The sequence below is a fragment of the Kogia breviceps genome, chromosome 7 (genome assembly GCF_026419965.1).
Source record: "Kogia breviceps isolate mKogBre1 chromosome 7, mKogBre1 haplotype 1, whole genome shotgun sequence".
NCBI lineage: Eukaryota > Metazoa > Chordata > Mammalia > Artiodactyla > Physeteridae > Kogia > Kogia breviceps.
In genome coordinates this window covers 10,851,858-10,866,450 of record NC_081316.1, presented here as the reverse complement: position 1 = coordinate 10,866,450, position 14,593 = coordinate 10,851,858, and the positions used below count along the sequence as shown (strand labels likewise).

Genomic DNA, 14,593 nt, shown 5'->3' with positions numbered 1-14,593 from the left:
CCCATTATAATTTACCTCTTATGTTTGGAATGCCCTGAAAGTCCATTATTCTGCCTCCTGATCTCCATTTACATTTCCACTTGCCATTGCTTTAAATGCCCTCTGTAGGCCAAAAGCTCCCACGTACCTTCAGCCCTAACTCTTCCCAACCCAACCCTCCAGACTCATGTTTCCAACTGTCTATGTGGCATCCCCTACAGATGACTAATAGCTCAAACTTAACGCTGCCGAAGTAGAACTCCTGCTGTTTCCTTTTACCCTCTCCCAGAGTTTCCCCAATCTCAGATCGGATCTAGTTGCTCAAGTAAAAAATGTGGGCATCATCTTTGATTCCACTTGCTTTTCCTCACCTCTCCCATCAGCAAGTCCTATCAATTTTACCTCCAAAATATCCCAAGGCAATCTACTCACCAACTCTACCTCTACTGCCCTCTTCTAATCCATTCGCACATTGAAGCTACCACAAGTCTCCTAACTTGTGTCCTTGCTTCTTCTCTTGCCTCTATAACCCATTTTCCACACAGCAGCGATCTCGTCAATGTAAATTATTGATAAATCATGTCATTCGTCTAACCACCTGCTATGGTCTGAATTTTTGTGCCCCCCCACCCCAATTCTTATGCTGAAATCCCCAAAGATGATGGTATTAGGGGATGGAATCCTTGAAAGAGGCTTACGTCATGAATGTAGAGCCTTTATGAATGGGATTAGTGCCTTTATAAAAGAGGCTCCAGAGAGCTTCCTGCCCCTTTCACTATGTGAGGACACAGTTGAGACAGGCAATCTGCAACTTGGAAGACAGCCCTTAGCAGAACGTGACCATGCTTGGTGCCTTGATTTTGGCCATTCCAGCCTCCAAAAATGTGAAAAATTTCTGACGTTTATAAGCTTAAGCTACACAGTTTGTGGTATTTTTTTTTACAGCGGCCCGAAGGGACTAAGACATTACCCCTCTCCCATCATTTCCCACTGCTCTTGGATTACAAAAGCCCTACATTATCTGGTCTTTGCTGCTCCCCTCCCCCCAACCCCAGCCTCAACTTTTACCACTCTCCCCCAGATTCACTACACTCCAGCCACACTGGCCTTTCCCTTCAACCAACACATTTTTTTCTTCCTTTCTTAGGGTTTTGCACTGTCTCCTCCACCAGAAAGATTTTGCCCCAATTTCACACAGCCATTCAGGTCCTAACTCAAAATGTGTGCTCAGAAGAGGCCTTTCCTGACCAACCAATGTAAAAAGCCCCCCAGCCACTCTCTCCTATCACCCAATCTTAAGTCTCTGCACAGCACTAACCTTTTTATGTTTAGTGTAAGCTCTGTAAGACTTTGTCTATCTTGTTTCTCCCCATCGAGAATGGTCCCTGTCACATAGTAAGTGCATGATAAAAATGGGTGGAAAGAATGAATGGATGAAAGGCATCATGATACTTATTCAATAATGCAAGTCCAAACCAGGAATGACAATCATTTCCAAGAGATCAAAGAGAATGGGCTCTCCCAGCTTACCACCTGAAAGCTCAATTTACATTGTGACTTACAGTCTGGTTCCAATTAAACAACCGATTTAGCATCTATTTACCTAAGTGCCAAGGAAAGGGGACGCATCATAAAAATTCACCTGCTTAGCTCACAGGTGGGCTCTTGGCTTTCTTCTCCTCTAGGCATTCAGCAATAAATCATTCCAATAATGTTTCTATAATGCTTAGGGGAAAAACAAAAATTTTTAAAATTACACCAACTTCTGTGATATGACAAAAATGTTTATTAAAATAGTGGGTTTTTTTCCCCAAGTATGAACTTTATTGGAAGGGGTCCTTTGAATTCCCTCTCTCATCCTGGACAAACAAGATAACAAGTACTATATACAGAATATAAAGAAGTAATAAATTAGTCCACATAGTAGCACAGTGAAAAAAACGGGACTTCTCTGGAACTCAGATCATCCAAAGTGGCAACTCAGGTGACCTAAGAAACCACTTATATTCTCATGGTTTTCCTTCCGGTTCAAGATCAGAAGAGTTAGGTTACCACCACCTGTTTTAAGAGGTAGAATATACGCTTTTGAGTAGTCCACCATTTACTGGTCAGCCTGGCCTCAAGAGATTCTCATACCTCAGCCCATCTGCCTTAGGTGATGGTCAGAAGATCTCTAGGCCCCAGGCAGCAAGCCTTCCTGCTGGTCTCTACTTAAGATCCATGAAGCGGATATCCATGATGAGAAGGAAGTTCTTAGGCAGTGGGCGGGGGGCTGGAGAGAGAACAGTGAACACCTGATGCTCTAGGTCCACACTGGTCACCACGATGAAGCCAGCCACGCTGGTCTCGGAGAGGTTCTCCTCTGTGCCCTCAGCAGTGCTGACACTCAGCAGGTGGTGCACCATATCTCGGCCAGGGGTGACAGGCACTAGCTTGAGCTGATTGTCCTCCTGAGACATGCCCAGAGGCAGACAGGAGTCTGGGATGGTGGGTGCCCCAACTTTGTAGATTTTTACATCTGAAAATTTGACATTGAAGGCGTGGGGGTAGAAACAGCCCCGGAATCCATAGAAATACTCACGGATCCGCTCGTCCCTACATTCCCGCCGGAAGTCCTTGGAGCGCTCAACCACACCCCCGGATTTAGGGAGCAGCACAGTGCGTACAAAGTGAGGCAGGTCCCGTTTCAGTTCATTGTACAGCCGTTCTTGATCCAGAACCACAACTACATCCACCTCAAAGGCGGAGGCTGCATGCACCAGTGCCTGGTAACCAGAGCCCTTGACCCAGCCACAGGTGTTAATGACACAGCCACTCACAGAGGCCCTTCGGTTCACTTCACACCTTTGGTTGAACACGTCTGCTAAACGAGATGTAATCTGCAGAAGAAAGGATTGAGGTGAGGAAAAAAAATAAAAAGACCCACAAAAACAAACCAACCCACAGCTCTTTTACCCTTCTTTAGAATAAGTGGAATTAGATATCAAAAAATGGACATTCTTAATGGCTGTGGTTGTGACCCCATAACGTGGATTTAATTTTTATTTTATGTTGCTTCTTCTGTCTCTTGTGTTTCATGTCCTAAGTAGAAATTTAATAAATCACTTAAGAATAGGTCCATAGAAACGTTTAACAATCTGAGGTTGACTTATTTTTGAACCTGTCTTTTCCAAAATCATGTGGCAATAATACCAGCTGAGAGGGAGCAAAGAATTTCAACTGGCAAACTTCTGCACAGCTTCCAACCCTCACAGCGGCCCTTCCCTCCACCCCACCTTGGCCCTGGCTCTGACCTTATTATAAAGCTTGATATTGGTGCCAGGAGTGGTGGAGCCGAAATGATACACCAGAGGGGCCTGGATCGAGAATCCCTCTTCAACATCTGCTGGCCGCTCAATGTAGAGGGCCCCCATGGTACCAGGGATAGACACAGAGCCCTGGCCCACATCCAACTCCACGTAAGTGGGCCGGCGGCCCAAACGCACTGCGTAGTTGAGCAGTAGACGGCACACTGTGGACTTGCCCACATCAGTGGGGCCCACTACCATCACGCGGGGCCCCCGCTCTTCTTCCTTCTCCGCCTGCCTCCGCATCTGCTCCAAGGCTGTATGAGTGTTGAGATAAAGCACCATAGGGGTGTCCTTGGAGACATAAGCCACCTCGGTGCGGCCACTGAGCTGTAGAGAACAGCCATGCCAAGTGAAAACAGCCACCTTGGCACCAGCATCAAAGGTGAATTTCTTGTTTCGGGTAAGCTCTGTGCCAAAGATTTCTGCCATGCCGGCGAGCAGCTCCAACTGAACTGACTGAGATGCCTCCACCTCAAAGCGAAGTTCTGTTTCTCGCTCTAGTTCAAATTTAGTAGTTGGCTTCTTGTCATCATTGGCCTCCTCTCCCATCTTTTCTGTGTGGCTGCTGTGCCTAGAACACAAATATCAGATCTAAACAGAAGTCAGGACTCACTTCAAAATCCTCCAGTGGACGTTTCTCCTTACCTTGCTTCATACTTCCTCTTACCTCTGATCACCATCTGTCTCGCTATATGTTTGTTAGTGTCTGTCTACCCTCACTAGAACGTAAGGCGGCGGGGGGGGGGGGTAATTTTTGTTTGCTGCTGTAACTCTAGTACGTAGAATACAGCTTGACAACCCAAAGGCACCTCTATAAAAACACCCAGTGAATACATGACTCCGAGTAAGAAGAAAACGGTATCTACAGATTGAAAGAAGACTTAATTACATCACCTTCATCGCCCTACTGGGATACTCCAGACTTAAAAAGGTAATAGATGCCCAATCCCTAACCCTCTTAGTCAACAAGAAAGGGAGCCAGCAATCCGGGTGCAAAGCAGAGAATACCGGGTTCGGACTCAAAACAGAAATAAGAAAACAGCTCCGCAACCACTAGTAGTGTCTTTAGACAAATAAATCACTTAACTTCTCAGTACCTTTTCCTCAGTTGTCAACTGGAGGAACTTACACTTCCTCACACACAGTGTTGTTCTGGGGATTAACAGCGATTGCTGGAGTGGGGGAAAAAATCACTACATAAACTAGAAAACGCCGAGGAACAGCGAAGAATCATCTCCGATCCCGGGTCGCAGCTCTAGGTCCAGCATCTGTCCCAGCCTCCCCAGGCACCGAAATCTGCCCAGGCTCCAAGGAAGCGACGGTTGCGTTCCTGAGCTTATTACCTTACCTGTACAGCCACGAGCCCAAACTTGTAAACCGAAAAGCCCTCACTAACTAGGACCTAAGCTAGCCACGCTCGCCTAGACCCACGCCGGAAATTGACGCGTTTCCGCACTTGCGCAGTGGAGAAGCCGCGGCCGCGCGATGCCCCCTGGGATATGTAGTTGTGCCAGAACAGCCGCGAGCGATCGAGCTCACGCAGCCGCTCCGCTTTCTGGGACTTGTAGTTAAAGGATTGTTTTTGATCGTGACGTCAAAGGTGGGCGGGCGGCGGCCGTCATTGTTCGCGAAGCCCGGGGGCGGGCGGAGTAAGAGGCGTGGCGGTTACGCCCCCGCGCGGGGCGGGGACCCGCTGAGGGGGGCCAAGGGTTGCTGAGACGCGCGGCGGATGGGGCCTCTCGCCACAGTACTCCCGCTCACCTGCCGTCCTGGAAGGGGTAGGGCGGCGGGATGGGAAGGGGACTCACTAGTCTAGGTCCCACGATCGCCTGGAAACGGGGAAATTAGCAGAACCCCATTTGGATACGAGGAAACCAAGGGGTAGGGAAAGTGGAGGAAAACAGCTTATCAGAGACTAACCTGGACTGTCATCCCCAACCCGACACAATGTTTGCCCCCTAGAGAGCATTAAAAATCATTTTTTTTTAATAAACAGATAGAAGTCCAAGAATTTCTTCCAATTACTCTTCAAGTCAATCATTACCCAACAACCTCTCTCCTATTGAGCGGGGAGTTTTGTTGGGGACTCTGCTTCCCGCCCTAAATCCCTGACAGTTATACAAGGTCAGTCATTTAACCCCACAAACAACAGGTTGGGCCACGTCTATACGCTTCTGATGCGTTTGGACTTTGGAATCTTGTAGTCTTTGCCACGGATGCCACTTGCTTGCTGTGTGACTTTGGGCAAATCACAGACTTAGACTCTCTGAGACCCAGTTTTTTGATAAGAGTCCCCAGCCTCTTCAAGTTGTTTTGAAGATTGCGTAGGATGATGTATGTAAAGTACTAAGCCCAATGCCTGTGACATAGAAAGCATCTGAGGTTAGCTCTTAAGTTATTGTAAGTTGAGGAGGGGAAGCTATAACGATGCCACCATCTATTTGTAGTTTACATTTTTCAAAGCCCTTTCAGGTATCCTCTTTCACAGCCACCTGTAAAGTCAGCTTTATCATCTGCAATTTCAGGTGAGGTAGGAGACTAAGGTAGGTGAAGCGACTTGCCCAAGCTACTACTCAAACCCAAGATTCTGGAGTTTGAGTGCCGTTATAATAATAGCAAATGCATAGTGCCAGATGCCACAGTGTTCTACGGGCATTACAGGTATAAATCCATTTAATCCTCGCAAGAATCCTGTGAAGTACACACTGTAATTGTCATCCCTGCTTTAGAGGTGAGTACTTTTTTCAGTCCAGCTCACAGGGTTAATCTGAGTAGAAAAGCCTGGTAAGATTTTTCTGGGTTGCCTTTTTCTGGCTGGCCCCATTTTACCATCCACTTGTTAAGAGTGCCTTCCTCACTTCTCACTTATTTTAATTATTTTGGCCGCACCGCGGGTCTCCGTTGCAGCACGCAGGGGGGATCTTCGTTGCCACATGAGGGCTCTTAGCTGGGGCATGCGTGCAGGATCTAGTTCCCCGACCACGGACCAAACCAGGGCCCCCTGCACTGGGAGCACAGAGCCCTACCCACTGGACCACCAGGGAAGCCCCTCACTTCTCACAGTACTTTTTCTTTGGTGATTTGCTTTAATTTTTTAATTCATTCACCACGCCTGCCTCTGTTCGTTCTCCAGGGAACTACCAGGTATCCCCTAATCTTTCACCATTCTTCAAAAATTCAATTCTAGTCTTCCATTTGCAAAATTCTCTCCCTTAGTGAGCTCATCCTCTCCTGCTTCCATGCAGTCTATCTCCCAGATTTGTTTCTTTGCCTCTCCCTTGAGGCAATTTCTCCCAGTTATCTGAAGGTCATCTTAATTGGGGTATATTGTATAGCCATCTCAGGCTGACTTTAGGGGGAAGAAACCCTTCCCCCTCCTTTGGACTGCTCTCCAGTTTGCTTCTTAAACACAGAAAGAGTCAGGGCAGAACACTGAAAGCATCTGTGGTTCCCCACACTCTCCTTCCTCACTTTCAATCTTTCACCAAGCGCTCCTGTCATCTCCACCCCACTCCCAAATAATACTGTCCTCACGTGTCTTGTTCATTCTCCTCTACAGCTAAATCCTTGATAATTTTCTTCCCGAGTTCATTTAAATTAACTGGCATCCTTTTTTGCCTCCACACTTTCAAACCTTGCCCTAAAAAACTACTCACCTTCCTGTTCCCACCTTCCCACTGTTTTCCTCAACAAATGCCTCCTCCACTTACATTTCCCTTCTCATCTGGTGACCAGGCAAGAATATTTCCCTCTTTCTTTACTCAGTTCTACCTCTCAATTCCACACCTCTGGTAACATCACTCAAGATACCCACACTGTGTTTTCAGAATTTACCTTGAACCCCAGAATCTTCCCTGATTAAATATCCAGAATTCCTTTCGCTTTTTCAGACCCAGCTAGCACTGCCTCCCATTAACCTTCTTTCCCTACCTTAACTTTTCCCCCTCCTTGCTTGTGAAAAGTACTTCGTTTTCTGAACGTTAGCCTTGGTTAGAAATCGGAGTTTTTATCTTAGAGGGTTGTGTTCTGTGTCCACCTACTTTTAGCAGCTTGCACAGGGCAACACTCCATGAGAAATATTCTGGGTCAACTGAAGTATAACTGGAAACCGATACAAAAATAGCAAGAAAGACGTTAAATTCTTCATCAGACATAAATTTGGCATGTGTCTCTTGAGCTATCAGAATTTAATAGTAAATCTGCTCTGGGTTTAGGGGTATTAAGTTGAGAACACCGGCTTGAAATGACAGGAGCTATGGTTTACTAAGTGCCTATCGCGTGCCAGGCATTTTTTAGGTGTTTACGTGTTGTCTCACTTTCCTTCACGTCTCCATGGGGTAAACATTATTAGCTTCATTTACCAGAAGAGCAAAACAGGGGCACGAAGTTTATCAGTAACTCACCCAGTGGTGTCTGGTAAGTGTACTGGCAGAGCCGGGTCTCTCTGAGACCAAAGCCAGACACTTGGACAACATCTGAAGATGCAACCCAACAGCTCTTTTGTGAGTATCTTCTGTATGCAAAGTTCTGCGCTAGGCATCGCAGTCCTGGGATGCAGAGAGGAGTTTCCCAGAGGACCTGCCTCAGGAAGTTTACAGCCCAGTGGAGAATCTTATGTAACGTGGGTGTCTCCGTTCACGAAGCACAAGTAATTTGGAGGTAGGTGATAAGAGGTTCCTGCACGTGAGATGTCATATTTGGTCTATGAGTCCTTCGGGAGTATTCAGCTGGCGGCTTTGAGGCTTGGAAGTGCCTGGTACAAGCTTGGGGGCACTCTATGCCATATGTGACAATTACTGTGTCTTTCTTTTCCCTGCGTCAAGGCTGGTACCAGAGCTGAAATGGGAAATGTATCATCTTGAGTGTGTGTGCACGCTGCTCCTGACTCTGCACCCCTCTCTCACTGTCACCCGCCTAGCCCCCACCTTTCCTCCAGTCCTGCCATCCGTACTGTACGCCATCCCTGCCCAGCCCTGTCCTTCCGCCAGGTTCTTGCTGTCACCTTGGCCACACTGCCTTCCTCCTCAGCAGCCAGCCTCTCCTCTCGCACCGGCCCCTCGGCTCCCATCCCTCCGCATCCCCCCCCCCCAGCCCCATCCCTCAATGCCTGCCCGCTCCCTGCCTCCCAGCCCTCCTCCTGTGTCTCCCAGCCCCGCTCTGACGTGGGAGGTGAGGGGGGTGGGGGGTGGATGACTCACAGTGTTATGATGCAGTTCCACAACATACAGCTACATTCACCCACAGCCCGAGGTACAGACGAGAGACAACCTCTGGCCCCCTAGCAGCTGGCCAGCTTTGCAGCCCCAGTCTTGAGCCCCTAACTACCCTCCCCCCGCCCCCATCCCCTTCCCAATTGAAGGAGCGGAAGGAGAAGAGAGAAGAGTGAGCAGAGAGATTGAGAGAGAGAGAGAGAGAGAGACAGATAGACGGAGATCTCTGGAGCCGACCTCAAGGTGAGGGGGCAGCCCTTCTCCAAATGAATCTTTTTCCCTTTGCAGATTTCCTCCTGCCGCGTGTTGCTTTCTCCCCTCTGCAAAAGCATTATTCATCCACCCTTTGTCCTCCCTTCCCCCTCCCCGCTGCCTCCGCCCCTCTCTCAGCTCCTTCATCCTTCTCCAAGCTCTGACGGTTCCCGCACTTATTTCCCGGCAACTCTGGCTGCAGCATCAGGCATCACAGTTTATTGTTTTGCTGCTGGTGCGGACCCCCAAAGCCCGCCCTGGGAGCCGGCTGCGCTGCTAATTATTTGGATCCTACCCTACTAAGGAATGCCAGCCCGGAGGGGGCCGAAGCCTCAGAGCAGATGAGAAAATCCTTTGTGAGCAGGTGTCCCCCTCCCTTTTTGTTCCCCTAAGAGGCACGGGATTCGCACCTGTTTCCCGGAGCCTCCGCCTCGGCGCCGCTGCCGTCAGCGCTGGTTGCTCGGCATCCCCCTCCCCCAGCCCTCCCTCTCCCCCACCGCCCACGGTCCAGCCCCATCTCACTTGGGGGAGCATCCTCTCCCCGGCACTCAGCTTGCCTTTGTTTTTTCCCCAGTCATTTGCTCAACTTGCTTCTCTCGGTAATCTGAGATGGGGAAAAAAGTGACCCCTACTCCCCTCCTCCCCTTCCCGTGAGTGACTCTCTGGCCTTCTGTGCAGCCTCTCCTGGGCTGGATGGGGAAGCGGGGGAGAGAGAGGGAGGGAGGCGTGCTGGAGGCTGGGGAAGGAGCCTGAGAGCTAGGACCCGGCCCCCTCCCCAGGCCCCTGGAAGGTGTGTTCTTTGGAGCGCGTCACAGGGGAACCCGCAGGCAAAGTTGAAGGCAGACCTGTGAAGTGCAGGCTGAAGAGTGTTCTGCTGGTGAGGAGGGCCCGTTTCCTGCAGCCAGAGCCCAATGTCACCCTCAACACAGCCCAAGGTGTCTTCCTGGGCCCCAGCAGGGGGAGAAGACCTGAGTCTGAAGATGGTCTCTGCCAGGGGGTTTTTGTAGAGAGTGCCTGGCGGCCCCAGGAAGCACTGGAACAGCCGGGGTGCTGGTGGCCACCGCAGAGGACAGGATGAGAGCCCGTCGCCCTGGCTTGCTCCGAGCCACGCTGCCTCTCCTCTGCCTAGTGGCCTAGCGTTGCCAGAGCACCCGGCTGGCGTCTCGGAACCAGACTTGGGCTAAACCGTCCACCACGGGCCTGAAGGCCCCGTGAAGGAGGGAGAAGACCGTAGCTCACTTGCTTATCGGAACCAACAGGGGACACCTCCCTCCTTATCCAGCACCCTCAGCCATTCTGGGGCTGGAGTCTGGGCATCTTCCTCACAATTCTTAATCAGGACCCAGCAATTATTTTATCTCATGTCACCCACAGAGTCACTGCTGTTTGTCCTGCCCTTGGGAGGAGGTGAAGAGAAACATGCTCTGCCTTCGGCCCCAAAGCACGGGTTTTGAAAATAAGAGCCTCCACTTTTGCTGCCCATCTTAGACGCTGCTCCCACCCTACAGACATAGCCCGGGAGCGCCGGCCTCCCCGGCCCACTCCCCATTGCCCATTGGTTCCAGCTGTCAGATGCGCCCGAAGGAAAGAGCGTTTCTCTTCTAGGCTGGGTGCCCAAGTCCTTAACCGAGGGCTAAGGCAGCAATTACAGAGGGCAGGAAAGAGAGACCGAGGGCCTCAGAGGCTGAGAAGACAAGCCCAGTGTTGTTTCTGGGCCAGAATGAGGGGACCGAGGTGCAAGCCTGGGCAGCAGCCGCGTCTAAGGTCTTTGGTACCGGATGAGACATCCATCAAGTTCCAGTTCCCGGAATGCAGGACTCCAGCCCCAGAAGAGGGCTGGAGCAGACTGTGTGTACCTGCCTGCCGGCTCTCCTTCCCTTTCTCATCGCGCCCCTCCCTCCCACACAAAATGTGTGATGGACCAATTATATCGCAAACGGAGGCCATGAGGAAGAAGAACTGCCAGGCACCCCCAACTTTTTAAAGGCTTTGAGCTCCAGAGACAACAGAGCCTACCAGTGCATGTGGGACGCAGATCCTCACAAAAGAACTGGAAATCAAGGAGAGAGCACTTGCAAATGACGTTGCTCCCATGGCAGCGCTGGTGCCGGCGGGCTGCTCTCGGTGGAAAATGGTGGAGGCCGCTCCCGCCCCAGGAGGGAGAGACACCACTTCCTGGGCTAGAGCCCTGGATCCGCTACCAGGCTTGCCAGAGCAGACTGTCATCCAGGGGACGGGGAGACACAGTGCGACTGGACGCTGAGGAGGGTGGCTGGTGACGCGGGGGGAAGTAGGGGGAGGAGGTGAGCGGAGCCCCATCTTCTCCATCCCCGCAGGAGGGGCTCCTCACGCGGTCTCGGCTCTCCTGATGCACCTTCCCCTCTTCCCAGGTGACTTCCGTTTCTATCTGGTTCACGTCTGGGGGGGCCCTGGCCGGGCAGCCCCCCCACATCTCTCCTGCCCTGAAACACGGCTCTAGCCAACCTGCTCCGCTGCTTCACCTGCGACCGTCTGTGTGGGAGCTGCACGGCACCAGCCCCTCCCGCCCGCCAGGGCATCGTCCTCCAGCCCGTCATGCCCAGCTGCGACCCTGGCCCGGCCCCTGCCTGCCTCCCCACCAAGACTTTCCGCAGCTACCTGCCCCGCTGCCACCGCACCTACAGCTGCGTCCACTGCCGTGCACACCTGGCCAAACACGATGAGCTTATTTCCAAGGTACGCCAAGTGGGGGCCCGCCACACCCCTGCACTCTCCTCGCCCGGTAGTCCCAACGCCACCTAGGGGTGAGGCAACGAAGCCCAGCCTGCCTCCTCCGCGTCCCGGGGGTACTCAGGGCAAGGGTAACCCTGGGGTCAAGGGCTACCCAGTAGTCACCGTCTGTCCTCTGTCTCCACAGTCCTTCCAAGGGAGCCACGGCCGAGCCTACCTGTTTAACTCCGTGTGAGTCCGCCTCTCTCCCCGTGCATGTGTGCTTGTGTTGCGAATGATTTTCCTCTGGGGGAAAGAGGGTGAACCACCTGAAGGTGGTTTTGCACCTGCTGCCTTTGCCTCTCCTTTTGCAAAGCAGTTCAGGAACTCAGTCCACAGTTCTTCTGCGGGGAGCCTGGGCAGAATCGCAGTCCCAGCACCGGAAGAAAAAGGGCCACAGGCACTAGACAGAAAAGGGTGGCCCGCTGACGGCAGGAGCTTCCATTTGGAGGGTGAAGCTCTCTCCCGATGGAAGGTCCTTTGCGCTGTCTGGGGTCTAGACTGACAGAGCGACCCCACCGGGTCCTGGGGCCTTCCTGTTTCCTGAGACAGGGTCAATGTGGGCTGTGGGCCAGCTGAACAGCGCCTCCTGCTCACGGGGCTCCACTCGGTAGCCGATATCTTCTGCGAGAGCTGCAAAACCACCCTCGGCTGGAAATACGTAAGTACCGGGGGGAGAGGGCCACCCTCTGAAGTGGAGCCTCCACGGCCCTCCGAGCCCCAGTGCCCACGTGTTAGGTCTCTGCGTGATCCAGAGGGGAGAGGGAGCTAGTAGTGCGTTGGACTGGGTGGGGGGTGGCGGGGCTGGGGTCGGCTAACACGGGGTGGCAGCAGGACTGCCTGGCAGGGAACTGCTCTGTCCTGCGTTCACGGCTTCCCCCCGCCCCATCAGGAGCAAGCTTTTGAGACGAGCCAGAAGTACAAGGAAGGGAAGTACATCATTGAAATGTCACACATGGTGAAGGACAACGGCTGGGACTGAGGGGCCCCGGCAGGCTGTGCCCTTCCTCCGCATGCCCCGCTCTCCCCAGCCTCCCCTGGCCCTGCCGAGCGTCCACACCAGCATGAGCACCGCCCCACCCCTGGGGGCACCCGGCTCCCACCAACCCCTCCCCCGCCTCCACCTCGTCACTCCCAGGCCCCTTTGCAACGGGGCTCCGGGGTACCCCGGGGGTGTTGAAGGCTCAGGAGCGGGCAGCAGCCAGGGAGCCAGACTGGGGGAAAGGGCTGGCTGTGGGGCCTTCTAGCCCCAAGGTCCTGAACGTTGAGGGGATGGCGGGGCGTAGACTCAGGCAGAGGGGACCGCGGGAGGAATCAGTGTCTGCTCTACCTCTGTGAGTGAACAGAGGACCAACTTTGAGTCATGGGACGGGTAGATCCCAGGCCGCAGAATAGCAGATGGGAAAAGGCTCGAGACGGAGTGAAATTTTGGCCTCAGACACCGGGAGATACCAGTCTCTAAGGGTGAAGTTTCCCACCCCCGTTTGTAGCAGCAAGGATTCGTTGGGGGTGGAAATCCCAAATCCCAGGCTCTGGGTAATAATAAAAGAATCACAGGGGTTTCCATTTCACTCCACTTGTTTATCTTGGCACTAAAGAGGCACTTTCAAGTATCTGACCTTTGCGTGGGGTAGGGAGAGTTGCCCTGGAACGGCCTCACCCCCGGCTGGCAGATTCCAGAGCAAGCAGTCTTTGTGGGCGTTCTCCGAGGCCCAGCCGCTGCGCCCTGGCACCCAGTCCCTTGGGGTGAAAGCGGGAAATCAGTGCTACGGGGCCAGGCTTCCTCGTGGCTGCCACCAGCGGACGAAACTTTTGTATGATACATAAAGCGTTTGGGTCTATTTTTAATAAAAAGGGGAAAGCAACTGTGAGGCACTCGGTCCTCTGACTTTTCTTCCTCATGCAAGTACCATACCGGTCACACACACCCCCACCCCAGGCCTGTCCCTTCACACCGCTAGGGGGCAGCAGTTGCTTCGTCAATGACAAGATACCAGGGGATGGAGATTCAGGTGAGGTTTTGCTTATAAGAGATGGCTTTTGTGAGTGGTGTTCCAGCTGGAGCATCCAAAACAGCTCCTGTCTTTCGGGGCCCTTGACAGTGAAGCTGCTTTTGCCTGGTTTGGGCACCTGGAAGAGGTTTATTCCAGAACAAGGGTTTTCTTGGGTCCCATGGCCTTTGAGCCTGGTTCTGGAATGTTTTGGTCAGCTCATGGCCACACTTAAAGCTAAAAGGAAAATCGATCAGCCGAGGTGCTGCCTTGGCAGCTGATACAAAGTGGAACAAAATAGCTCAAAACTGCAGCATCAATGCAACCATGTGACGCAAGTGCAATTTTTGGCGGTGATGTGAAATCTTATTTTTATGAGGTCACCGACATCTGCAGGAAGGATTGGACGCATCAGAAAAATCATTGTTTTTGTAAGCTAGCTTGTTACTTACAGACTCATTTATTGATACTGCAACTACTTGTAAGAGCACCTCTTACTTGCCAGGCCTTGCTTAGCACTGGGGATGCAGTGGAGAACAAGGCAGCCACGGCCTGACTTCATGGAGCTTTCGGTCTAGCGCGAGGACAAAGAAGAACCAGGCAATTCCAGTAGGTGACAAGGGCTCTGAGAGGGGATGAGGGAGTAAGCTCGGGAGCTTGCAGGAGAGGCTTAGCCTAGACTTGAGGAGTCAAGGAAGGCTTTGCAGAAGTGATGACTACGATGGCACTTGAAGGATGAGAAGTTGGGTGGGCAGGGCTTCCCTGGTGGCGCAGTGGTTAAGAATCCGCCTGCCAATGCAGGCGGACACGGGTTCAAGCCCTGGTGCAGGAAGATCCCACATTACCACGGAGCAGCGAAGCCCGTGCGCCACAACTACTGAGCCCGCGTGCCACAACCACTGAAGCCCGTGCACCTAGAGCCCGTGCTCCACAAGAGAAGCCCACGCACTGCAGCGAAGAGTAGCCCCTGCTCGCCGCGACTAGAGACGGCCTGCACGCAGGCAGGAAGACCCAACGCAGCCAAAAATAAATAAATAAATTTATAGTAAAGAAAAAAGTTACG

At 52.3% G+C, this 14,593-nt stretch overlaps 2 protein-coding genes across 8 annotated transcripts; one reads left to right on the top strand and one right to left on the bottom strand.

Annotated features, from left to right (window-relative positions):
* Nucleotides 1-1,742: 1,742 nt before the first annotated feature.
* Nucleotides 1,743-9,252, bottom strand: CLP1 (cleavage factor polyribonucleotide kinase subunit 1). Of its 4 annotated transcripts, none has more exons than XM_067037268.1 (3): nucleotides 9,202-9,252; nucleotides 3,273-3,900; nucleotides 1,743-2,858 (listed from the first exon to the last, which is right to left on the bottom strand). In XM_067037268.1, the coding sequence occupies exons 2-3, from the start codon at nucleotides 3,876-3,878 to the stop codon at nucleotides 2,187-2,189; spliced, it is 1,278 nt and encodes a 425-aa protein (XP_066893369.1). In that variant the 5' UTR covers nucleotides 3,879-3,900; nucleotides 9,202-9,252; the 3' UTR covers nucleotides 1,743-2,186. The 4 variants fall into 4 exon arrangements, with proteins under 4 accessions (XP_066893369.1, XP_066893368.1, XP_058926471.1 ...); XM_067037267.1 differs by lacking the exon at nucleotides 9,202-9,252 and adding an exon at nucleotides 4,427-4,803; XM_059070488.2 differs by lacking the exon at nucleotides 9,202-9,252 and adding an exon at nucleotides 4,678-4,789.
* On the top strand, nucleotides 8,356-13,410 carry YPEL4 (yippee like 4). Of its 4 annotated transcripts, none has more exons than XM_059070558.2 (5): nucleotides 8,356-8,782; nucleotides 11,182-11,506; nucleotides 11,688-11,731; nucleotides 12,092-12,200; nucleotides 12,432-13,410. In XM_059070558.2, the coding sequence occupies exons 2-5, from the start codon at nucleotides 11,366-11,368 to the stop codon at nucleotides 12,519-12,521; spliced, it is 384 nt and encodes a 127-aa protein (XP_058926541.1). In that variant the 5' UTR covers nucleotides 8,356-8,782; nucleotides 11,182-11,365; the 3' UTR covers nucleotides 12,522-13,410. The 4 variants fall into 4 exon arrangements, with proteins under 4 accessions (XP_058926541.1, XP_066893370.1, XP_066893372.1 ...); XM_067037271.1 differs by lacking the exon at nucleotides 8,356-8,782 and adding an exon at nucleotides 8,965-9,147; XM_067037269.1 differs by lacking the exon at nucleotides 12,432-13,410 and having other exon boundaries at nucleotides 8,521-8,782; nucleotides 12,092-12,311.
* The last annotated feature ends 1,183 nt before the right edge of the window (nucleotides 13,411-14,593 follow it).

Excerpts from the sequence above, each read along its gene's own strand:
- CLP1 (XM_067037268.1), bottom strand. The coding sequence starts at position 3,878 with ATGGGAGAGGAGGCCAATGATGACAAGAAGCCAACTACTAAATTTGAA. Across the intron at positions 2,859-3,272 it reads ATATCAAGCTTTATAATAAG|ATTACATCTCGTTTAGCAGA; the intron begins GTCAGAGCCAGG and ends TTTCTTCTGCAG.
- YPEL4 (XM_067037269.1), top strand. The coding sequence starts at position 11,366 with ATGCCCAGCTGCGACCCTGGCCCGGCCCCTGCCTGCCTCCCCACCAAG. Across the intron at positions 11,507-11,687 it reads ACGATGAGCTTATTTCCAAG|TCCTTCCAAGGGAGCCACGG; the intron begins GTACGCCAAGTG and ends CTGTCTCCACAG. Across the intron at positions 11,732-12,091 it reads GCCTACCTGTTTAACTCCGT|GGTCAATGTGGGCTGTGGGC; the intron begins GTGAGTCCGCCT and ends TTCCTGAGACAG.